Source organism: Rutilus rutilus (assembly GCF_951802725.1).
Source record: "Rutilus rutilus genome assembly, chromosome: 25".
NCBI classification, from domain to species: Eukaryota; Metazoa; Chordata; class Actinopteri; order Cypriniformes; family Leuciscidae; genus Rutilus; species Rutilus rutilus.
This window is the reverse complement of record NC_140229.1, coordinates 26,315,755-26,333,020: the sequence shown is the minus strand read 5'-3', so window position 1 is coordinate 26,333,020 and position 17,266 is coordinate 26,315,755. Positions and strand designations below refer to the sequence as shown.

The 17,266-nt window shown below is 37.4% G+C and overlaps 1 protein-coding gene across 5 annotated transcripts in view; it reads right to left on the bottom strand.

Annotated features, from left to right (window-relative positions):
* Positions 1-17,266, bottom strand: part of pam (peptidylglycine alpha-amidating monooxygenase) — a 52,756-nt gene that overhangs the window by 21,877 nt on the left and 13,613 nt on the right. For all 5 annotated transcript variants that reach the window (XM_084401461.1, XM_084401459.1, XM_084401463.1 and 2 more), the window contains exons 5-14: positions 15,797-15,884; positions 13,138-13,229; positions 12,915-12,998; positions 12,519-12,567; positions 10,218-10,285; positions 10,025-10,105; positions 9,836-9,912; positions 7,997-8,100; positions 5,096-5,292; positions 4,810-4,869 (exon numbers count right to left, since the gene is read on the bottom strand). In XM_084401461.1, coding sequence (XP_084257587.1) covers positions 4,810-4,869; positions 5,096-5,292; positions 7,997-8,100; positions 9,836-9,912; positions 10,025-10,105; positions 10,218-10,285; positions 12,519-12,567; positions 12,915-12,998; positions 13,138-13,229; positions 15,797-15,884 — 900 coding nt within the window. The remainder of the gene's footprint in view (positions 1-4,809; positions 4,870-5,095; positions 5,293-7,996; positions 8,101-9,835; positions 9,913-10,024; positions 10,106-10,217; positions 10,286-12,518; positions 12,568-12,914; positions 12,999-13,137; positions 13,230-15,796; positions 15,885-17,266) is intronic.

The following is a 17,266-nucleotide window of genomic DNA, read 5'->3' as shown; positions in this document are numbered from 1 at the left end:
TCTTTGTGGCAAGCTTTATGCGTGCGGTCGTGCGCTTGAGTGCGGCTATATTACGTAAACGCTCATTATCCTGTAGGCTATAAGTAATTAAATTAATATAAAGGGGCGATTTGTCCACGAATGACTTAAATGAACAACTAGCCTACTAGTCGACTAGGAAAAAAACTTTTAGTCGGAAGCAGCCCTTATTCCACATATTTTCGAACCAGGCAACAGGACATCTGTGTTGAGCGAGCGACCCTGCGGAATGAACGAGCGGAGCGGAATATTCAGAAATGCGCTCTCCACTCACGAGCTCTGATCGGAACAAACCCGAACCTCACTGTCTGCTGAACTTGCGCAGAAACATCAAAATATAACCAGCTTTTTAAAATGGTTTTTAAAACTAAACACTATTTTAGCACAAATTATGAGCTTATTGGCGATTTTATTTATAATTATTGACAAAATTAGAATATAGTAAAATTATTATTTTTTTTTTTAAGTTTTGGGTGGGCCTGTTGAAAAGTGGGGCCGTGCCTGAGCTACAGGACATCGTCTTTCAAAACATAGCATGCGCGAAAGAGAGAAAAAAAATGAATGCGTCATTGTACCCAGCACTTCTGAAAATGCACTTCCGAATGCGTCTCTGTCCCCAGCACATTTCAAACCAAACTGACGCCCATGCATACAGTACATCTATTCTGATAACGACAGCTGGGTGTTGTGTTCTGACACAAAATGAAAATGGTCAGAATGCTGCATTACAAAATGTATTATGTTCATGCATGCATTTCAAATTTAAACTATTCCATTGGATACTATGTGAACACAAAATCACCCTGCCCAACAGAGATATCTGAATAGACTATTTTATTCAAAGCCTGTTTCACACTGCCAGTGTGCGCATCCTCGGTCCAGTGAAATGCATAAGACAGTACCAGTGCGAGCAATATTTCACTGCAACAGTGGTCAAATAAGGAAGCTAGTGAATTTACACCTTTCTATGACTATTTGTCAAGATTAAATGTTATGATGCATGTCCATGCACAGACATTTTGAGGGTCAGTGGCTCAAACTGAGAAAGAGGGCACCATACTTTCCTATACTACACACACAACTACTATTCCTGCATTAAAACAAACTGGTAGTCATTTATTGAGATAGGATGCCTGTCCCTATATCAAATTTATGATGAAATGACTACTATTGTGCTTAATGTTGAATGGTATTAGTGAAATTATTAGACTTCACTTATTGAGTAATAGAACTGTCTATTCCAGTAATCAAATTTAAGTGTTAAAAAACATGTCAATTTTAATTTCAATGTCAATGCTAAAGTAGCTAATGCTTGTGGGAGAGGCTTCAGGAAGCATGAGATGAAATTTGTTCAGATTACTTTATTATTTGACGTTTTCATGGAAAAGGTGACATTTCTAAGTGACCCCAAACATTTTAGACTAGTCAAGTTGTGATGCCGAGAAGGACCACATGAACATGCCAAAAAATATAAACAAAACAACAACGCCCTGACCTGACTGCATATACCTACTACAATACACGGATCCATTCAGAATTACTAAACACAGCAACATACACGACAAATAAAAAAATAAAAAATCCTGAATGTGTGTGGAAACAACGTGAATGTACTAAAATGTGTCTGTGCACAAATACAATGTGCGATCAGAGCATCGCTAAATGGTTTGTTTGTGCCTCAATATAACGGACTCACGTGTGCTTACTGTAGGACTCCTATATGTCACTGCAATCGTTTTTACCTCGATTGCAATCCAAAACTTCACTAGCGAGACGCTGGTTTGCTGTATCCAGCCGAGAAACGTAGTTTGCGTATCATCTGGCCATACAGCGGTGGGATGTTTTGACGTTGCGTTCAGTCTGTATTCACAAAGGCAAAGCATGATGCATGAGGGCTCACGCTCTTCAGAAACAATCTCAGAATATGACAACGCTCGTGGTTTAAAGCTTAGGACACTGGAATGAATAATTCACTGAAAACTGGCCCGTGAGCCACTGTTCTCTCTGCCTTCTCTGATGTAATCAGCCTGGACCTCGTCTAAGATCATCTAACTGCACAACGTAAACTACGTTAATTGCATTAAATGAATTTAATGTGCCAAGGATTTTGAATTAATCGCATGTGTTAACACATTAACGTTGACAGTGCTAATTAATAATAATTCGCCACATTTATATAGCGCTTTTCTCTGCACTCAGAGTGCTTTACATAGAAGAGGGTCCCAATTTGCCTTCAGAACTGCCCAAATTCTTCATGGCAAAGATTCAACGAGGTGCTGGAAAGATTCCTTAGGGATTTTTTGGTCAATGATTTCATCAGAGTTGTGGAATATTTGTCGGCAGCACATCCATAATGTGAATCTCCTGTTCCAGCATATCCCAAAGCTGAGAGATCTGGAGACTGTGGAGATCATTTGAGTTTAGTGAACTCACTGTCATGTTCAAGAAACCAGTTTGAGAAGATTTGAGCTTTGTGACAAGTGTGTTATCCTGCTTGAAGAGGCCATCAGAAGATGGTCCACTGTGGTCATAAAGCGATGGACACGGTCAGCAACAATATTCAGGACGGCTGTGGTATTTAAATGATGCTCAATTTATCCTGAAAGGTCCAAAGTCTGCCAAGAAAATATCCCACACCCCATTACACCACCAAGGCAGGATGGACACCAATTTCTGACCCTACCATCCCAACCCTCTACCCTGTTTAATAGCGTTCCTGGGCAATTTCGCGCAAAACTGTCACATCCATAACGCCAACTAAATACCATGGCATTGTGTTGGCGTTATGGATGTGACAGTTTTGCGTGGAATTGCCCTCCTCTGACCGTCACAGTGGTGAAATATTTCATAGATTTCCATTGGATCTTGGACTAACACAAACAAATACCCAGTGCCACCAGATAAGGCTGCTAAAACAACTGCTAGACATCTCTTACTGGGCAAAAACACGACCCCTCCACCAGGCCTTGAAAAAAGGCTTCTCATTGGTCCACATGCAGTTTCTTATGAACTAACTGCCTTTTACCCATCTCGACTCTCATCCCAAGGTTCACAACAGGGTGGCTATAAATAAACCTCCAGATGCAGCCAGGTAATTGAGTGGCCACGCCACAACAGTGGCTGGAACAAAGCAGGACAACTCTCCACACACTCCTGTACAAAATGGATACAATACTAAACATTCAATTCATACTAATTCAGAGAAATAAGTACTTAACAACAGCTATTCTTAATAACAGCTAGTCTAAATGTAAGCATACATGACAGTTGCAACTTTTTCAATTATGTTTGGATCTATGCATTCAGAACATTGCCAAAATCTCAGAGGTGGTTTGGGAAGCAAGTAACACAGGTATAATTCAGTCACGGTTCTAACTGTGAGCTTCAGGTTATGCAAATGAGCTCCACGTGGAGATGCTAATACAAAACATTTATAAATCTATTCTGTAAAAAGCAATTAAAATACCATGATATGCAAAAGACCAAGTCATTTTTACAATGAGGCTTCATTTTTTAACATTAGTTATCTTAGAATGAACAATACTTCTACAGCCTTTATTAATCATAGTTAATATTAATCTCAACATTTACTAACACATTTAGATCAAATTCTGTTAAAATTAGTTAATGCACTGTTGACTAAGATGACATTTTTTATTAACTAACCATTTTTTTTTTATAATGATGTAAAAATATATTGCTCATTGTTAGTTTATGCTATTTAATGAGTCCTTACAGTAAAGTGTTACCAATTTTCTTAACTGCTATAAAGTTAAATATAAGAAGTTTTGGGATTCAATTTTGCCATGATAAAACAGCAGAAATGAGATGCCAGCAGATTATGCAAGCTCTCAGCTTTTTGGTGAGTGAATCATTTAAGAATCTCAAAAATGTTAAAAACGTTGCTGTGAAGGCAGTCATGCATTGGTGCATTCATCATCAAGAAAATGAGCAATTAAGAAAATGAGAGGAAATTTCATTCATGTCATGATGTCTCTAAAACTAATCTCTGATAAACCAGAACATAAACATGTCAAAGCACACAGCTTCCATTTGCACAGCCTCCGGCCTATTCGCATCAACAGTAGATTTTCATGTCACCAATGAATCGAATGATGTGTTTACCAGTTTATCAAGCCCATATGCCACTTGAAACATGATTTCCTTTTATGGAACACAAAAGGAAAAATCTTGCAGAAAGTCATTTTCCATGCAAAGAAAGAAAATGAAATGATGTTATTAAGCTATAAACGGGCCAAGAAATGAGCACCGAAAAAGTAGTGACAAATAAATAAGATTTGAAAGTGAGTTTGAGAGCTGTGTCAGAGCGGAAGGCTTATAGCATTTGTTTATTGTATTACTTTTTTATATATATATATATTATTATGTTTATTATTATTATTGTGTATTACATATTTTATTCGCAAATTATGTTGTTGTAATTTGTGTAATCTTCACTGCAGACACAGTGAAACGTTCATAGTGTTTTTATGATGCTTTTATCCTTTTTTCCATCTTTCACCATATGGAAAAAAAGCAACAAAACAACAACTTTCAGTTCAAGTCATGCTCCGTTTGGATAACTCCCCTATCGGACACTCATTTCCAGTCTCGGAGCCTCTATTGAGGAGTTGTACTAAAAATCCATTGTGTGTTTTTTTCCGGTAAAAGAGTGCCATTCAGAGTGTCAAATTAGATTTGTAATGGTATTTCAGCACTGATTGTGTTTCAGGACAGTCTCTCTCAGTTTTGACTGTGTCTGTAATTTGAAATCATTTTTAAACATCTCACCCTGATCCTGAACTTCCTCTTCTCTCTTGGGCTGCTGCAGCTCCAAAGACTCCACAGCATCTGTGCAAATCAAAACAGAAATGAGAAAATGAGAATATATAGAAGAGAACAAATCAAATTAAGTACATTTCATTTGCAAAATATTCTGGGTTAATGTAAAAAATAAATAACTAAATATAATATAAAATATATAATGCAATTATACCATGATACAAGAGTTTGGTCGTACTGCCTACTCTCACTATTGCGTGTGCAAAGTCTTGAAATGTGTGTGTTTGGACGGTACCTTTATGAGGAGCTGCCTCGTGCCTCATGGACATCATATGGTCTGGCCTGACCGGGATGGGAGTATTGGCCTCAGAAGGGATGTTTCGGAAAAGCTCACTGCTGCCGCCATCTCCGCAGTTCATGTAAGGCACAGCATGGATGTTGTCCATGTAGTACATGATGTAGAAGTTACACATCTCATCATTGGAGGTGCCTCTGGGAGGAAAACAACAACGGGACATGAACAAACTACCAGCACAAAACACAAATACAGCTCCAGAGCTTTAAGTATAAAAATATCCAACAGAACTACGGTAGCCTTTGCCTCAAATGACACCCACAGTCCACTAACCCTCTACATACAGTAAAATGGCAAGATATTTCTCAAAAAAGCTGTTAGGTTTTTGTTTTGTTTTTACGACTTAATAGGATAAAGATGGACTTACTATGCAGGATTTACAGTTACTCTTTTTAAAAACAACATTCAAACGTGTGGCCTCTCCTCGTGGGCGGGCTCAACACAGCCAGAAGCCACGCCCCTGATCAGGAGGCCACACCCCTTCCCCGTGACATCACATCAGGTGCCACAACACTGCGGCAGCATCTCAAGAGCAGTTTCAGACTCAGTCAGGTGTTTTGCAAATATTATTTCAAACAGTTACGCTAATAATCGATGACTGGCTGTGATTTGCGAGCGAGTTTAACGATCTTCTGTCTAGCTCACTAATAAACAACAATTACATGTCATCATAAAGACCTAGTAATCTGATGTGTTAAAGAGTGCTGTGAATAAGGGAATAGCAACATTATCGAATTGGTTTGTGTCGAGACAGGAGACCGTAGCAGAGCTTCCCGAGCTTCAGACACAGACGTCACACTCACTGGCCAAAGGATGCATCCCGAGCACAGCAAAACAAAGACAATAGGGAAATACAGGCAGAGGTCTTTGTACACACAAACACCACCACATGAAACACCACAAGTCATTATTGAGAGGGGTTATGTTTAATATGTTTAGAAGCACAAACATGTTATGTTTGTATGACTCTATACTTTATTTTTTGGGAAAATCCTGCATAGTGCAACTTTAACGGGATATAACAGCTATATATTTTAGCTTTTGTTTTCAGATGCACTCCTAAATACAGAAAAAAGTCAACCGTTACGGCCATTTTAGTGTGTGTGTGTGTGTGTGTGTGTATATATATATATATAGGAAACAGTTGTGCTGCATAATATTTTTTGATAACCTGTGATACTTAAAGAAAAAAATTATTAATAAAAAGTTTTTAAAAAACAGCATTTATTTAAAAATAGAAATCTTTTGTAACAATATACACTACAGTTCAAAAGTTTGGGGTCAGTAAGTTTTTTCTGTTTCTTTTTTTTTCCTGAAAGAAATTAATACTTTTATTTAGCAAGGATGTGTTAAATTCATAAAAGGTGATATTTAAGATTTAGATTTTTTGTTCATCAATGACAAAAGTATCACATGTTCCAAAAAAATATTAAGAAGCACAAATAATAAATCATCATATTAGACTGATTTCTGAAGGATAATGTAACACTGAAGACTGGAGTAATGATGCTGAAAATTCAGCTTTGATCACAGGAATAAATTATATTTTAAAGTATATTAAAATATTTCACAATATTACAATTTTTTCTGTATTTTTGATCAAATAAATGCAGCCTTGAGCAGAAGAGATTTCTTTCAAAAACATTAAAAATGATAGTTTCCAAACTTTTGACCTTTTTATATATATATTATTTCTTAATCTTTAATCAAAATGGCATCACGTCATCACACAGTTCAGCCATTCACATTCTGCTTCCGTTTCAGTATATAACTCTTACTTTTCACAATCATGTCAACAACCAATGGATACAATTAAGCCCTGACCGATTTCTTTTGCCTGTTCGATAAGCCATTTCACTCAGAAATTCTTCTATATACACAAGTAAAGGTCACAACTTCCATTTCAAGCCAACTTCAAGACTAAGACTAAAGCATTTCTGATGTTTCCCACAATTATCACACCACCGACTGTCAGATCTAAACCAAGTTTTACACTGCACCTCAGAATTACATCAAGTTTAGTGAAATCTGATATTTTGTTGAATAATATAACACTAGATTAAACAAGACACACATTATTATTTCTACCATAACAAGGTTCTATAATTTAACAGGTTTAATAAGATTTTTGGTTGCTTGCTCTCCTAATTACACTTCTCACGGGGTGCACATACTTTTTCACAAAATTGTATGTATAATGAGGCCTGTAATGTATTCATGTCTGTGTGCTTGTGTGCACATGCTTCTGGCCTACGCGGGCAGTTGACAAAGACCAGACTTTAAGTCAACAATCATCTTATCGTGTGGCCTTGAGTCGGGTGTGTGGGCTTCCCGGGAGATGCGTCAATGCACTATTGTGTGCTCGCTCTGTCACCATGGTAACAGGAATGGCAGGGCACAGGCAAACACACGTCCGAGGAGTCACGCTCAATCGGGATATGATGAAACACACACACTTCGACGAGCTGACCTATGCGGTGTGTTTCATCATTCACACACACACACACACACACACACACACACCACCTGTCGCACCATGTGTCACTTTGTCAGATAGACGTACAGTAGTAAGACAGGTGGTCAGAGACACAGCGACAGGAATCAACACCATGCAAACAGAGTGACAGGAAGACGGTGGAAACGTCACCAGCATGCACACCATCATCACTCATCTAGCACACTTACTGCCACTGTAACTCTACATAGGAATGAAAAATAAAAGATGAAATCTCTTACAGAATATCTGACTTCAATTATACATTTTAAACAATGTTATTAAGTTTTAGAAAGCAGTGAGAGTCTAGATAAAACAACCACAAAAATTAGCCGGCAAGAACTTACCCGATTTCGGTATTAGTGGTTCTTCCTTCTCCTGTGAACATACATCGGGCCGCTAGTATGTCTCCATTTTTTACGTCAATGGTATTGGTGGCTGGATAAAAAGCCTGAAGTTTAAGTTCAGGGAGGAGAAATAAAATGAAAGAGTTAGTTCAGCCCAAAATGAAAATCCTGCCATCATTTATTCACCCTCACTTGGTTCAAAAACCCCACAAGATATTTTGGAATGAAACCTGAGAGATTTCTGTCGCTTCAAATGAAAGTCATTCACACCAAAAAAAGCCTCAAAAAGTTCTAAAATAAACTGTAAACATAATCCAAGGCTTCTTAAGAGACACGATCGCTTGACGGACAAGTTTAATTTAGGCTTTTATTCTCAAATAAACATTGGTCATCAACACACATTATATGGTAAACGGAAGCTCAAATGTGTTTTTTTGACGAGAAATACAGTGGTGGTCAGAATTATTGGCACCCCTGGTAAATGATCAAAGATGGCTGTGAAAATATATCTGCATTGTTTATCCTTTCAATCTTTCATTCAAAAATTTGTAAAAATCTAACCTTTCATTGAAGTAAAAGAATGGGGGGGGGGGGGGGGGGGGGGGGTCACATTATGAAATAAAGGTTTTCTCCAAAACACGTTGGCCACAATTACTGGCACCCCTAGAAAATCATATGAGTAAAATATCTCTGAAGTATATTCCCATTAATATTTACATTTTTTGTAAATATCACAGATGGAGAATTGCTGAGATTAGTTGAGCCTTGGGGTCAGAAAGCCCCCAAAAAATAAATCAAACAACCCCTTCATCACCTGTTGTTTGGGAGGGTTTCAAGAAAAATCCTATGCGCTCATCCAAGAACAAACTCCAGCATATTCAGTTGTCAGACACGACTGGAACTTTAACCGGGACTGGTTTCTGTGGTCAGATGACACACCAGATGGGATAAAAAGTACACCATGCCTAAGGTTAAATATACCGCTGGATCTTTAATGTTGTGGACTATTTTTTTCAGACATCTTGTTCAGATACACGGTATCATGGAAATACCAACAGATAAAAATAAAATAATAAAACCTGACAGCTTCTGCTAGAAATCTTATAATGGGCCGTGTTTGGATCTTCCATCAGGACAATGATCCGAAACAAACATCAAAATCAACACAAAAATGTGTAACTGAGCACAAAATGAAGCTTCTGCCATGACCGTCCCAGTCCCTGACCTGAACCCTATAGAGGAGGAGTGGGCTGAACTGAAGAGGAGAAGCGGCAACATGAACTTGTGAATCTGCAGGATCTGGAGAGATTCTGTATGGAGGAATGGTTATCTTGGCAAAAGGAGGTTGCAAAAAGTATTTAATACAAGGGTGCAAATAATTATGGCCAATGTGTTTTGGAGAAAAGCATGTATTTCATAATGTGATTTCCCCCCACTTTCAATAATTTTACTTTAATGAAAGGTTAGATTTATGTGATTTTTATTTTATTTTATATAAGATCAAAAGGATAAACAATGCAGATTTATTTTTACAGCCATCTTTGATCATATTTACCAGGGGTGCCAATAATTCTGACCACAACTGTATCTTCATTTGTGTTTCGAAGATAAACGAAAGTCTGAGTACAGAATATACATTTTGGGCGAACTATACCTTTAACATAAACAAATCTGCAGACTCAAAAAAAAAGCATATGACAATGACATGGGTCATTAACATGACTGACAACCCTTATCAGTGAAACATGACGCATTAACTTCCCTCTCTAGGTGCCACAGAGTAACCCATCATGATAACCCATCATGCTCGACCAAGCAGAGAGGACTTGTTAAACGTACCTGTGGCAACAGTGGAGACTGGCGCCCGATCTGAGTCCACTGTCCATTCCGAACCCTGTACCCACTCACAACTTTACCTGAAGCACAAGACATGCAACATGGTTACCATTACCATAAAAAGTAAAAAGAGAATTCGCAATGAACTTAGTAGATATAACAAGTAAATGCATAAAAAATGCTATATATCACCAAGGCTGTGTGTGTGTGTCCTGAAGGCAAACGGATACATCGGGAAAGATGTGTAAGTGCAAGCGATGTCTGCATTGGTAACTGCGAACACCAAAAACATCAGACGTCAAAAATAACATAACGTACGTTTATAAGGTCACAAGCATTGATAAACTGATCACAACATTCGAGGTAAAGCAAAAAGTTGGAATACCTTTCTTCCCTGGAGGAATGACAGTGTCCAAAGACATCATCAGATATATGCCAGCAATAAAGGGCTGTCTGCACAGAGGACACAACATCCATCACACTTCAAGGGATTTCAGTTAACTTGACAGTTATATGATTAAGTAAGGAATAACTGATGACAGCACACTTAATTATTGAAAAATAATGTACACCTGCAGCCACAATGCAAAGAAGGACATTGTTTTTCTATAATTCTACTGTCTGGAGTCAATTTTATTCAACAGTTTATTACCACGTCTCAAGATATTTTACAGGTTTTCTCCTAAAAAACGCTCTTGTGTGTAGAACTACTTTCTTAACATTTGACTTGTAGATATAGTGTCTACCCCGATGAAGACAAAGCTCATCTCGATACAGGTGCAACCACAAATGATGTCTTAGTGGGTGTTCACATATCTATTTTCACAAGTTTATTGGGTTCAGGTCGATTTACAAAACTGTTTCCAACATGATAGACAGACATCAGTGCTTCACACGTTTTAAAATATACTTGCGGTGGTAGCCGGGCGGAAAATCCTCCTATTACCCACGACACAAAAATGGTCTACTACATGTGACAAACAACAAATAATGTGTGACTTTTAACAATAATTTTATTTAATGAAATTAATTTTGATGACATAATATTATGTATTATTATGCATTGATATTACAGCATTTAAATGGTGGAGTTCCTCCTGCTTTCTCATACAGTGTCTCTCTCTGTGAATGGGACACTTGTGGCTATGCTGCTTGATCACCTGACCCTCCTGTGCCACACTGATGGCCACTTCTGCTGCTTTTAAACAAGCCTCTCCCTCAGCACTCTCACTACTCATGCCAGCGTGTCACTGGCCAACTGCAACTGAGAACCAGCTTGAATCTTAGTTTTGTCTCTGTGTTTCGTTTCATTGTTGACTGCTATTGTAATTCCACGTCAAATTAAGTGAGACACATAATAATTAAGGCTTTTTGTATTTATTTATTGCCATTTCAGGCTAAATGCTAACGTTGGCAAAGGTTTCTGAGGAGCTGTTCTCCCTTCCTCATTTCTCATTCCTCATATCTTTGAACACTCATATCAGCTGAGTAAACGCATACGAAATTTGTACGCTTACCTTAGCTAAAGTTAGTAGTCTTTGTCTTTCTAACTGCCTTAGACTGTCTAAGACTGCCTAGAAAGACTGTCTTTCTAACTTTCTAACTGTCTTTCTAACTTTCTAACTTCACACCCAAAATAGTGTAGTTGCTGCTTTTTTAAGTTTTTATTTTTTTAATGGTTTTAGTTTTAGCAAATTATAATAACCTTTGATATTAGTAAAATCTATATATTGAATAATATGCATAAAATAATGTCCTTTGTCTTTTCTTCCTGTGGGGGAGCAACCCAGCCAGAAACTACAATAGCTTAATATGAATTAAATGGAAATTAGTTTACTATGTAACCAAAATACCAATAATGGGCAAAAAAAAAAAAAAAGTACACATATTGTGTGACTTTTAATTATAAACAAGCCTGAAATACACAGGGACTCTTATTTTGAAATGTCTATACTATTGCAGGCTGATCCTTCAAATTCAGAGAAGGGAGATAAAATATGCATTCTTACAGTCGTCTAAAACATATTACAATATAAAGACCATAAAGTAGACATTTTCATAATTCATCAACTGATAAACAGAACAGCACCGCCTTTTGACGTTGCAAAGCGCTCAATGTTTAATGGAATCATAACCTTTTAAAATGTAATAATCAAATCACATTAGGCTGTATTGTGATTTATCCATCCCTTAATATAGAACACCTTAAAATTATAATTTCATTAAGATTATACATTGCATTGAGAAACAATGTTTTACTATACTTTTGTATCTTTCTTTGTAAAATTGCTTATCCAAACAGTTATAACTAACCCACAGACTCTCTGAAAGCTTGAATAGATGCTTTTTCCTCAGTGTTTCAAGGTTTCAATAGAGAATTTAACAGCGGCTCAAATTTAAACTCAAACTATTTATTGGCAGTGGCACATTACAAGAATACAAAAAAATATATTAAAAAAATCGTGATGGATGGTGATTTGAGTAGTTCATTCGACTTCATAATTCACTGATAATTTTCCTTTTCTGATGTAGATCTCAAATCTCATTTTGCAGTTCAATTCAAAAACAGGTTTGGAACAACATGAAGGTGAATAAACGATGACAAAATGTTCATGTTTGGGAGCAACAAATCTGTCTTATGAATGACAAGTCACAGTTATGTTAAAATCTAGTGGCAATAACTTACGGTTTGGAAGTCATTCTTAAAGTGAGTCCTGAGCAGTCTCTATGATGATCTGTCAATCAAGACAAGATAAACACATTAGTCACATCTCAAGACACAGAAATGCTGCTTTTCATCACCGTCACAGCCATAATACAACAGTTTTCAATGGGCAGGACTGCTTAAACCAGTACTAGCAGTGATTGACAGGCATCTAAGCGCATACAGACTATTGTCAAAATGAGATATAAAATAAATAGTGACAAAAATGTATTTTCGGTGTACTATTCTTTTAACTTATCATAGTAACTTGTCTGATCAGCATGTCAAGTGTGGTGGATGGAGCGGACAAAACATAAAACATGCTGATTTCACAATACTGTTGCGTTATCTCTGGATCTGCTGCATCGCTGTGCTTACCTCGGAAATTGTTGACGTCACCATAATGAATTTGCAGCACGAAGTAGTTGATTCTGGTGTCTCCTCCAACTTTAAAGCCAACATCTGCAAAATAAGATGACACTTCAGAGTTGCTTTATTATTTTTCAGATAAGTGCATTTACTCATCACGATCACTTATAGGTTCTACTGGCTGCTTTGAGACCGAGAGAAGAGGAGGGATGATGAAGAGGAAGGTGAGCACCTTTGGGTAGTTTGGTTGGAGGAGCATTCCTGGCCCAGGCATACATGATCTTGGCCTGATCCCGACAGGTCCCCAGCTCTCTCCCACAATCCCTGAGCAAACCAACAACAATAAAACATCAGAAATTATCCTCCAGCTTAGCATTATTACTCATTTAACACATCCATTCACAATGGTAAAGTTAGAACTTTGTTATATTTATACAAATTTTTGTGAAAACAAAAAATGTGAGAAAATGCAAGCAAATAACCCCGCCTCAAACTCCAATGCCATTGGTTGAGCCAATATCGGCTCAATACTCCAACGCCATTGGTTGAGCCGATAATGTCAGACTGGTTGATATGCTTAAACAAAACTATCATCAAACACACAGATGCATGTTTTCAGCCATAGTGTTTATTGGCAAATCCACCGAGCAGCACAAATTATTGGAAATTATACATTACTTATTAAAGGGATAGTGAACCCAAAAATTTAAATGTTGTCTTAATTTACTCGCCCTCAAGTTGTTCCAAACCTGTACGAGTTTCTTTCTTCTCCTGAACACTAAAGAAGATATTTTGAAGGATGTTGGTAATCAAACAGTTGATGGACAACATTGACTAGTGTTTTATTCCATACTATGGGAGTCAGTGGGGTCTGTTTGGTTACCCATATTCCTTAAAATATCTTCTTTTGTGTTCAACAGAAGAGAGAAACTCATGCAGGTTTGGAACAACTTGAGGGCGAGTAAATGATGACAGAATTTACATTTTTGGGTGGATTATCCCTTTAAGATGTTACACCTTTAACAAATAAAGAACGCATATACATATGTGTGTGTGTGTGTGTGTGTGTGTGTGTGTGTGTGTGTTAATTATTTCATAAAATCCTAAAAAAATTCTATAAGTTAGCACAGATCAGATCTAACATTTGCAGACATATGAAGATTTGTATTTCATCCATAATCCTCTTGGCGGTAAACGGAGACGGACTGTTTTTACTTGAAAAAATACAAATATTATAAAAAAAACATTACAATACCGTACTTACTATAGGTTCTATGTGGTCGAAAGCTTGAAGTTTAAAGTCTGTAATTTCAATGTGTGTGTGGTCGTGTGGATATTGAGTTCTGAAAACTTCTCATTTCTGCCTGACAGAAATATGCTGAAGCCCTAATCAGATCTGATGAGTTATACACCTCGTAAAAACCTCTACTGACTAGTTTTGAAGATGTATCCAAATATTTTCCCCCTCATAAACGACCCAGCGACCCAACAACCCATGGTCCCGCAGCACTGAGGCGGCACATGACTCATGCTGTCTTCAAATGACCTATTTCTAGACATTTGCAGGTTTGGCATATTAATTAGCCTATTTTCACGCTGAGCTTCAGAAGCCTCAGATCAAACGCCACGAGAAGCTCCCTGCAGCATCTGCATGATGAATGTTTTACAATACATTACAGAGAGAAGCTACTGGAAAACTGATGGCAGGGGAATCAAGCCATTGTTGTTAAAATGAGGCAGAGATGCGGTATATTTCAAATATATTTTAGCTTTATCAAAGCATGCCCTGCATTTTTCACTAGCACCTTTATTTTGAGTTGCCATGCATTGAGGTTTGTTGATCAGGTGATATTTATTGAGACATTTTAAAGTGAATGATTTCTAATCACGCAGCCCATGGAAACTGAAGAAAGGATGAGAGCCGTCAAGGTGCACACGGTTGCCACGGTAACAGGCCGTTTTATCACTTTTCAATGAGGAAGGTGCTGTTGTTGCACATATTACCCAAATAATTCAGTTTAATCGTGGTAATAACGCAGCAGTGTTACATTACAGGCCAGAGGAAAGCTGAGATTTGAGATTTAATGACATTTGCTCGACTATGACTAGTTCACCGAAAGAATTCATTTCTTTTAAGTTTGCATTTGAGGTAATGCCGTTTCTACACGGAGGTGAGGCTGTAATATACGTGTGCTGGAACAGAGACTCATTCATATGGTAATGTTTCTTGTGCCACTAGCATCACCAAACAGTACAGCAAGAATATGAATTGTTTCCCAAACACTCCCACATTTGTTCCCAGACAAACAGGACCTGTAAAATCAGTCTGAATCAGAGGTCAACATGGCGAACGCTCAAACAAAGAGATCGATGTTTTGAAGTTCCCACAAGGCCACACTGTTTACAGTCTTCAGGAACTCAACAGTCAGTGGATTATTTACAGTTGGCTATGTACTTAAACAGTGAGAGGAGTTCAGTGCTTTAAACAGGAAACAACTGAAAATATGCATGAGCTCGCCAAGATTTTTATATATTTGAAAAGAAATGATCTGAAAGAAAAGCTCAGCATTTATTTGTAATAGAAAATCCTGTATCAATGTAAAAGTCTATACTGTCACTTTTGATCAATTGAATGTGTCCTTGCTGAATAAAAGTATTAATTTCTTTAAAAAACAAACAAATTCAACATTTCAACGGTAGTGAAACAGCATGTATGCAGTTTTTGTTTGAGCATCCCAACCAGCTTGACAATGTTATTACAGTGCCACTAACTATTGTGTCTGCAAATTAAGCTGGGACAAAATAAAGTATGGAAACATCAAAGAAAAAACTAAGCTAAAAAAATTTAATCACACACACACTTCCTCATTAACCAGCAGAGACACACTCACCAGTATCCTTGAGTGGCGTAAGGGGTTTTGCAGCCGTATAAAATCATGTGGTGGGCTGTGTCCATACTGGCATGAGGAACGAAGTCCACTGAGGAGAGAAAGGTTCTTGAAGTCAGTAATGAAGATGGAAAGGTGAGCATCTTGAAAGACAATCAAATGTATCTTGATAAATCAGCGTCATAGCATTTCTGCACACAAACTACTGTAAAGTCAGATCTCCTTAAGAGAGATCTCACTCGCAAAGCTGGCACAAGCTATATGAGTCCTAGATCAAACAGAGAAATGTAGACTGGGGAAATCTTCAAATCATGTTTACTCAGAAATCGCTGGTGCATTTCACAAATAATTAAGTAATACAATGAATTAAACATGAAATTTTGAAGTGAAATTTTCCAATAATCTTTGTTTTATTTACAACTTCAAAAAACGAATCATCTTTTAAACAGCATAGGTTTGCATGAAACCTCTGTGAAGAGTTTGAACGGGTGAATGCTGTTTGCTTGCTGGCATAAACCACAGTGAACATCAATATGCTGTCCTAAAAGTGATGGATATCTTCAGGAAAGGCCTCTCTCGCTCTCTCTCTCTCTCTATTGTGGTTATGAATAATAGATGGGATGTTTGATTGATGGCGATAGCAAGACAGACATAATGTATCTCTCAGAAGTCTGGGTGGACCTGCTTTCCCTGAAGACCACCACAAAGTAACACAACACATTAATGGACAGTTACAGACTCAAAACAAGTCAGTTCCACACAACCAGTCAACTGTTGCAATTCATTCATTTTCACGATCCCTCAACTTGCTTCACTGCAAGACAGATATGATTGAATGTAATGATAAAACACAGTTTAATAAGTGAGATGTTGATTCAGTAACCGCTCGGACTGATTCAATGCGTTCATTCACTGAACAATTCGTCTGATTCCTTATATTTGAAAGCCGACGGCCGATATATTGGCCGATAAATCTAAATCCAAATTTTTGAGAGCCTGATTGCAAAAACAAAAGTCTCACCATCCCAAGCACATAATTATAATGTCCACATTATAATTTTATGTAGTCTATATGACGGCACACTTTACTGTATTTTCATTTTTCAAAGTGATTTCAATCTTATTTCAAGCAAATCAAACCCATCATGGTGAACTGAAGTGTCTCAGCTGAAGGAAATAATACATTATTTATCGGCTTTAATATATTGGATAAATTTTCTTATCGGGTCAATAACGATAATATCAAAACTGATCATATATATATAAAAAATGATATATGGTGCATCCCTAATTCAAACCAGTAACTCCTGATTTTTTTAGTCTTTCTGAATGATTCATCAAAAGAGCCATTTTCAATCAATCAGATTACACCTCTTTCGCTGTGTGTGTTTGTTTTAGCTTGCAGCTCGCATGGACAGGACAGTTTTATAGACAGTCGTCCGTTGTCTTGTTATCTGATCACATTCAATACAG